Source organism: Cyprinus carpio, chromosome A25 (assembly GCF_018340385.1).
Source record: "Cyprinus carpio isolate SPL01 chromosome A25, ASM1834038v1, whole genome shotgun sequence".
In the NCBI taxonomy this organism is placed as follows: Eukaryota; Metazoa; Chordata; class Actinopteri; order Cypriniformes; family Cyprinidae; genus Cyprinus; species Cyprinus carpio.
In genome coordinates, this window is record NC_056596.1 from 15,332,352 (window position 1) to 15,341,486 (window position 9,135).

The following is a 9,135-nucleotide window of genomic DNA, read 5'->3' on the forward strand; positions in this document are numbered from 1 at the left end:
AGCCGGACTCAGTCCCAGCGCACTCTCTCCAGAACTCCCGGGAGCAGAGCAATCGGGGGAAAAACGTACAGATGAAGCCTCGGCCACATCTGTACCATGACGTCCAGCCCCAGTGGAGCTGGGTCAGAGGAAGCCAGAGGGGACAGTGCAATGTCTCTCGAGTTGCTAACAGATCCACCAAACAGAGTCTGGCCAACCTCTCCAACTGTGCTTCATCACCTCGGTGTGAAGCCGTCATTCCCCGGGCCTCAGCCCCTGCCTCGACATGATGTCCATTCCCATGTTAGATGCCCAGGAATGTGGACTGCTCTCAGCAAGAGGAGTTCGTCCTGGGACCACACAAGGATCTGGTACGCTAGTTTGTACAAACGGTGTGAGCGCAGACCTCCTTGGTGGTTGATGTAAGAGACCACTGCAGTGTTGTCGGTGCACACCAACACATGGTGACCTATCAGGTCCAGGTGCTCGAAGCACAGCCAGCATCTCCAGGCAGTTTATGTGCAATGTCAGATGGCCAACACTCCACAGACCGCAGGCAGGGTGGCCACTCATGACCGCACCCTAGCCGGTGAGGGACGCGTCCGTCCACGGCCAGCAACACGGCGACAAGGAGCTCCCAGCACCGGGCCCCCTGAGACAAGAACCAAGGCTTTCTCCACATGTCCAAAGCACGTAGGCACCGCCGCGTGACCTTTAGCATGCGAAGTGGGTTTCCCCTCTGGGGAGAACCCCTTGGTCTTGAGCCACCTCTGTAGGGATCTCATGTACAGCAGGCCAATAGTATTCACGTTGGACGCAGCTGCCATCAGACCCAGCAATCTCTGAGACTGCTTGACAGAGAGTGACCCGGCTTCTCTCTCACTCTCACGACTGGAGTGGGGATCGACTCGATCCGAGCAGGTGACATACGTGCCTGCATCGTGGTCCAATCCCACACCACGCCCAGATAAGTGGTTCTCTGTACTGTAGAATGCACACTTTTCTTGGCGTTAAGTCTTAACCCCAGCTCTTTCATGTGAGCGAGAACGACATCTCGATGCCGAACCGCCAACCGCTCTGATTGAGCTAATATCAACCAATCTTCGATGTGGTTGAGTTGTGAAAGCGTGGGGTGAGAGTGCAAGGCCAGAGGAAGAACCGTATTGGTAGGCTTTTGCCCCCAAAAGCAAACCTCAAGAACTTCCAATGAGGAATGATGGAGAAGTGCATCTTATGATAGCTCATGACACACCAGTCCTCGGACTTGGTCTGTGCAAGCGTGCTGAACTTCAGTCCCCTGACTGAGCGGTTCAAAAAAAGCAGATCTAAAATAGGACGCAACACCTCATCCTTCCTCGGAACAGTGAAGTACCGGCTGTAGGACCCGGACTCTGCAACGGGAGGAGGGACCACCTCAATGGCCTCCGTCCTCGGAGAGTGTCTACTTCTGTTCCATTACCAGAGCCTGCTCAGGGCCCACCAAGGTGGAAAGGTCCCCATTGAATTGAGGCGGAAGAGAACCGAACTGGATTCTGTGGCCTCTCACTACAGTGTGCAGGACCCACTGAGACACATTTGGCAGTAGTTTTCACGCTGCCAAATAGTCTACTAAGGGAATCAGCCTCTCGAGACTGATCTCTGGTGTCATCAGAGCAGTTACCTGGGTGATATTATGCTGAGGGAATCAGCCTCTCGAGACTGATCTTTGGTGTGGTAAGATCAGTGGGGGTCGCAAGCCTCTTAGCACCGCTACGTTTCCGGGCGGTAACTGAGAGAAGTGCTCGCCGGAGATCGCTGCGCCCTGGAACACCGGCAGAGTTGGTAGGTTTATGTGCTGTGGGTGATGAGGAGAGACGGGCACCCTGTAATGCGGTGTATACCGCTCTTCCCCAGAGGGGCCTGCCCTCTGAGGTCCTGAGCCACAGCATCAGGACTCTCATAGCTGAAGTCTCCTAAAACGACGGTCCTCAGACCCACGTCGTCTGCTAGGAAGACTAGACCAGATCCTGCTCGGGGCAGGACCCCATGAAGTACACTTGGCAGGGACTCCCATACCGCCATGTGACCTCGTAGGGGGAACCAGTCTCGCGAGACGACCGTACTAGCTGCTCTAGGGACCTCCGTAGAGATCGCAAGCCTCTTAGCACCGCAACGTTTCCAGGAGGTTACTGAGATAATCGCTCGCCGGAGATCGCTGTGCCTTGGAACACTGGCAGGGATGGCAGATCGATCTCCTGAGGGCCCCGTGTAATGTGGTGTACACCGCTTTTCCCTAGAGGGAGCTGGCCCTCAAAAAGTCCTAAGCCTTATGCGTCAGGACGTTATGACGAAGGCTCTCCAGCGAAAATGAAGGTCCGCAGAACCGCTTTCCACTAGAAGCCTTCAGCCTGAGAGCGCCACTCTGACTCTAGCATCAGCGGAGTACAAGAAGTGACACCCCTGGCGCGAGGGGCTGGAACACAGTAGGGCTGGGACTGCTCCGCCCAGCAGCCCCTGACCACCTCAACCTCCTCAGAGGAAGAGAGGTAAACACGTGTTCTCACTCGAGAAATTACAACCCAGGAGCCACTGTACATCTAACTGTCATAGTCAGATAAATATTTCAATTTATTCCTGAGAATTAAATGTAGTCAATAACCAGACAAGTAAACACGGTCTGGTGTAGAAAGATTCACAATCAAACGAAACCAAGAAATATACACGTTGCCTCGGCAGCGCTCCTGGTTTTTATTTTTGTTTTTTTGCACTCAGTCACACAAACAACATCAATCTCCTCAGAGAAAGATGAATGCTGCAGCGAGCTCCGCATCAGAGGGGGAAGAAACCGCAGCGCAGGAAGAAACCTCTTCCGGGCGGTAACTGAGAGAAGAGCTTGGGTGGGGATAGGACGAGCCGTCTCCAACCCGTTCGCCAGATCATGTGCGATTCCCGTGTTCTCGGTCGCCGCCGTGCCTCAGCAGCAGTGGGACCGCAACCGCGAGATCGCACGCACGGACACACTCCTCGGAGCGTGCCCGGCGAGAGCGGAGCGCTTAACAGCGAGAAAAGCACAATCAGCCCCCCGAGAGCCGACTGCGCGAGCTCCACTCCTCATTAAAGCTGCTCATTATAATATCAGCATAATATGCTTGTGTAACTGATGCTTGTGTAACTGATGCTTGTGCAACTGGCGAGCTCATCGACGCCTTCCACATCAATCCCCTCAGAGAAAGACAGGAAGAGCGTCGCGCCCTCTCACCAGGGAGAAAGTACCGCAAACGCGGGCTTCCAAAACCCCGAGAGCGGGCGTCAGATCCGGTGGTTAAGGAAGAAGATAGGGACTTGCCCGTCTACATTCCTTCCAGCGGATCCGAAAGCGAAACCCGCGAGCACCACCCCCGCTCCGCCTCGGCGAAAGCGGGGCTGGCACTGCGAGAAACGCCAGTGAAGGCTCCCTCCTCAAAGAGAGCCTTCTGAGAGTGAAGCAAAATGCTCGCATCGCAGCCGTCAACTCCCTCGAGAGCTGATTCTGCGCGCTTCACTCTCAAGCAGACAATATACAAACTGCGTGTGTCCCTACCCTTTTTCTTTGCGGGCAGGGAAAACACACAGCCTGAACGCTGCCTGCTCTCGCCCAAGACTTCTCTTGATTGAAGTCTTTGACAAATGGAGCTTATCAGTGGACAAAAAAAACACTAAATAATGACTCACAAACAGATAGCAACTGACACACACAGAGCGCTTGCTGAAGACAGAAGGCTGATGCCGGCTTCGCCGCACTTGCTTTTAAGCTTCCTGGTCTCTGACGTCACCTGCCTATGACGTCTCGCCCATCCATTGGACTGATTACACACGTGATTCAGAGCGGTTCACACTGAGGGCGTTTCCCAAAGCGTCACCGACGCAGCTCGAGTTCCTGAAGAGGAACCTACTCTGAATCCCTCAGAACTCCAGTTAAATCTAGACAACAAAAATATTGTAAAGACAAGGCAAATTTTTGAAAATTGTTAACATTGTGGAGGCAAGTTTTGATGAACAAGCAACACACATTTTATTTTTCTTCTAGACAATGTAAATGATATACATTATGATTATATTAGGTATATTGTCACACCCTCTGTCACTTCTTTGCAAAGCCCTGACATGTTTTTTGTTTCTCTGCCTGTTTGCCTTGTGTTTGACCCTTGCCTGGTTTTGACTACTATCTCCTTGTTTTAATGAATTTCTGCACATGGATTCAGACCCTCACTCTGCTTCACAATTATATATCATATTCATAAATAAATAGTCTCTGAAATGTTTGATACATTTTATGATTTTGTTTTTAGTCGTCCTCATCACATCAGATGCAGTATCTCTCAGCTGTATCAGTGCAGTCACTGTGACTCTGACTGACGGAGGTTTTTGTACGACTCTTTATCACTGTGTGAACACTGGACCACTGTGTAAACTCTGACAGTAATAATCTCCTGTATCTTCAGTCTGGACTCCACTGATGGTTAGAGTGAAATCACTGTTAGATCCACTGCCACTGAATCTAGATGGAGTTCCAGTGTAACGGTTTGTTGCATAATATATGAGGAGTTTAGGAGCTTCTCCAGGTTTCTGTAAGTACCAGGCTAAATAAATACCACCATGCACTGAACTGCTGGTTTTACAGTTTATTCTGACTTCTTGTCCTAGTTGAGCTGCTGTTATTGATGGACTCTGAGTTACAGTGATCTGTCCTCTACACTCTGAAAGAAAGGAACAAAAAATAAAATTATGAAATTGTATATGATTAATATTTCACACTTCAAAGAATAAAGAATCAAAGAATAAATGACAAAATAAAATAATATAAGTTTTATTGTACAAACCTTGAGCAAACAGTGTGAGAGTCCAGATGAGGATGATGATGTTGTTCATTGTTGTTGTTTTGTCTTGTGTGATGATGAAGATTGTGTTCTGTTCTGCTCTCAGTCATGAAGTGTTAAACTCACAGCACTATAAACACTCTCAGAGCACTGAAGCATGTGCTGATGATGCAAAGAAGTGGGCAGGATTTACAACAGCTTGAGCTGCTACAACTAATACTGTAATATTTTTCTTTCACAGTAATGTTTTTAAACCATTTACAGATAATTGCATTGCTTAATTGTAAAATATTAGTTTTGTTCATTTGTTGTTGCACTGGCTGATGTGACACTAGTCTTAGTCTTTATATTGAGATCTATCAGTGTGGATGCAACATTTTCAGTTTCCAGTGTCACTGTAATAACATATCTTTTAAAAAGACACCAACGTGTATCAGCCCAAGCAGGCCTTCATCAGTGTGTGAGACAATAGAGCAGGGGTGTCAAACTCAATTCCTGGAGGGCCAGAGCCCTGAAGACTTTAGATTCAACCCTAATTAAACACACCACATTATTTATTAAGCTATGGCTCTGGATAATTGATCACGGTTCTCCCACGATTCTGAAAATAAAACTTTAGACAAAAACAAAATAATATCTAGGCTAATTCACTTAGACTTCTTAAAAACTGTTTTGAACGAATCTCTTGATTGAATGAATTAGACATCAAATGCATTTTAACAGTCAATGGTCACTACTGGCATAATGTAACATTTTCAATCTATATTTGAAGCGTAACATGAGTTCCAAAGATCAGTTTCTCATTTTGAGTCTATATCTGGACTATAAACTTTTATCCTAATACTTTCGTTAATGTTTGCAACGCAGAAATGTAGACTGTTTGTGAAGCTGTTTCAGACATAAAGCCTACACAATGAGTGCCGCTCTCTCTGGATCAGCAGATTTAAATATTCTGATGTGATTGTGATTTCAAATGTTTAATAGACGTAGTGGAATCATTGTCATAGCAATAAGATCGGTGTGTTTGAATCAAGATTGTGATCTTTTAATGATTAACCCATGTGAGCCTATACCCTTATTTTTGTAGCTTATGTCATAATTTCTATCAGACCTCAAAAGTTACCCATGCCCAGGCCCGACCGATCCATGACCACAGCTAAAGTTGCCTTTTGGTCATCTTAGCCATGTTTCCTGTCTTGATGCTGGAAGAAAACTCCTAAACAATTTGTTCTTTATTGTTGGGGCACGTTTAAAAGTAGAACTAGGGGTTTCTTTAAAAAATTCTCTTAGAGTCTCATCAACTTGTAAAATATACGTTTCTTTAAATAATCTGTTTATTTGTGTCACTTCTACAACATGTAACTTGTTATTAGGACCCCTGCATTCAGTTTCTGTTTTTTGTTCAACAATTCTTCCCTCTTCAGTGACTGGGCTTTACCATGAGCTTCTTTTTAATACTGACAAACTATATCCTCTTTGTTGAAACTGCTGTCTAAATAGTAGATTGCACCTAAAATCCTCATCAGAGAATGATATTCTTAATAAACCACGGACGATGAAAATTTTTCATGTAGAATAGTATTTCGATCAGTAGGTTTTCTATAGACAGAAGTATGAAGATTACCTTGTGCTTCCTTTCTGATGGTTGAATAATAATAATAAAAAAAAATCCAATATTCGTACAATTTAGTCTCAAATTGTAATTTCTTGATATTTGCACGGATGTCCAGCAACTCTCTCACTGCCTGTAAAAATTAAATAAATAAATAAAAAAAAAAATAATTAAATTAAATTAAATAAAAAATATCATCTATATGACATCCCCACCAAAAAATTTTCTCTCTAAAAACATTAATGGTGGAGTACAAAAATCTTTCTTCACATAAACCAAGAAATTAATTTTCGTAGTTTAGAAACTTCCTATTGCAGTACCTTTTTCTTGTCTATGCAGGCAGTCTTTGAACAACAAAAACAACAACAACAAAAAAGTCCATTCTGTCAGGCGCACAATAAAATCACTGGGAGGCAGAGCATGTTTTGATCTTGATTTTAAATAGTACCTCATAGATTCCAAACCTTCATCAATAGATGCAACAGGATCCACCTATTATTTTTAATATTTTGTTCCCTTTCTGGAGCACCCATAGTTTTGCCTGTGAGTACCTGATGCGCCCATGGTCAAGATTTTTTCTTTGTTTATAATTTAAAATATTATTTTAATACTTTATTTTAATTTTATTGTGTTTCATTAAAATTGCATTTTCTTTTCATTTGATTTGAATTGGATTTGCATTACTATTTTATTTTTTTGCTGTTTATTTTTTCAGTATTAAAATGGTATAAAAGCTGCAAAAACCATTAAACATAAATGATTAAACATAAATATAAAATGCTAGAGTACATTAAAAAAGTACAGCAGCATGTATCTTGACCAAAATACATAATAAATGAAAGATCTCTGAAATGCTATGGCAGAGCTCTTTTTTATCAATTTGTAGAAAATTTCAGTTATGTCTGCATTACTGAAAAGTACACTATGAATATAACATCATTGAATATAAGCATCAAAATGCAAATCTCTGAAAAAAAAGTTACTGAAAAAAATGTGCAAAAGTCAATAGCGCATTTTCATGTGTGTGTTTTCATGTGTGTATTTTTTTGTTTGTTTGTTTGTTTTTTACAAACCCGAAATTGCTAAAGTAAAATTTGCATTAATTGTAAGTAATGTTAAATTTACTCCTATAGACTGCCACAAGTGTCAGAGATGCAGCAGTGCTGTTCAAACGCGTGTACAGACGCAGATGAACAACTTCTCCTCAATGCATCAACAAGGACTTTTAAAACTCTGCTTCATTGTGTTTCACTGAAACCTGGCTGAGTGAAGCCATTCCAGACAACGCTCTTCATCTGCCGGGCTTCCAGCTGTTCAGAGCGGAATCGCATCGCAGAGTTAACGGGGAAAACCAAAGGCGGTGGATTGTGTTTCTACATTAATGAAAGTTGGTGTTCAGATGTAACAACTCTGAAAAAGATGTGCTGCCCTAATTTAGAGCCACTCTTCATAAACTGTAAACCTTTCTACTCGCTGCAGGAGTTTTCCTCTTTCAGTTGGCTGAACAAATAACTGAAATGGAGCATAGGTACCCAGACTCTCTCTTATTCATTTTTGGAGATTTTAACAAAGCAAATCTTTCCCGTGAAGTGCGAAAATACAGACAGCACATTACATGTCCCGCCAGAGTCAGAAATATATTGGATCACTGTTACACCACAATAAAGGATGCATATCACTCTGTCCCACGGGCAGCTTTGGGGCTCTCTGATCACTGTGTGGTTCATCTAATAGAGACCTACTGGCAGAAGCTGAAATCAGCTAAACCTGTAATAAGGACACAAAATCACCAAAATTACAATAAGCAAAATCACCCAAGCCACCCACACTGATCGTCCTCCAGTTATTTGCCCAACAGACCTTACATATGTCCCAGTAAATCTTTGTCAATCCCTCCTCGACTCTATACACTATACTGATGCTTGCCTACAAGATGACCACTGGCACGGCACCAACATACCTACACTTTAAAAAACACAGGGTTAAAAACAACCCAATTTGGGTTGTTATTAACCCAAGGGCTGGGTAAATATAGGATAGAACCCATTTTGGGTTAATTTTACCCAGCAAATTATGTTGTTTATTTAACCCAGCATAAGGGGTTGATTTAACCCAGATAAAGTTTATTATTTCATTTTTACTAAATTACTAGCTTATTTTTTACTTAAATAATGTTTACAGATTTAATTAATTTATATTTTTCTAAAATAATCCACACAACCACTGGTTATCATTTACAGCATTGTTTATATCGTTTTAAAAGACTATACATATTGCCCATATTTAAACTCATTTAACAAACAATAAAACTAAAAATTAAATGTTAAACAGAAGTAATTTACGTGTTATTAACCAGTCTCTGTGGTTCTGTTTCCACCGTAACTGCGCTGCACCGCGTTGGTTCTCGTACCCGAGCTGGAGTCGTGTTCAGCGGGGAACTGATCACGCCTGAGGCCGCCCCCCTGCCTTTCACTCATAGCCGAAATATACTGTGATTGCCTTTATAACCTGCCCAAAAACAAACAGTAAACAGCTCTGAGGGAATATGTGTATTCTGTATCTTTATGAATAAAATCGTTTATTTTATGCAAAGCATCAGGCTTTTCCATCACTTGAAAAGATCGCGACATTCGTTAAAGGTGATTCATACCATGCGCCTGTATGTTGCTCTGCATAAAATTGAACGATATTCAGCACAGTAATGATTTT

At 43.3% G+C, this 9,135-nt stretch overlaps 1 gene segment (V, D, J or C); it reads right to left on the reverse strand.

The window, feature by feature from the left end:
- Nucleotides 1-4,377: 4,377 nt before the first annotated feature.
- On the reverse strand, nucleotides 4,378-4,884 carry LOC122135625. The segment is given in 2 exon segments: nucleotides 4,378-4,694; nucleotides 4,818-4,884. Coding segments are annotated over 2 exon segments (366 nt in total).
- Between the last annotated feature and the right edge of the window lie 4,251 nt (nucleotides 4,885-9,135).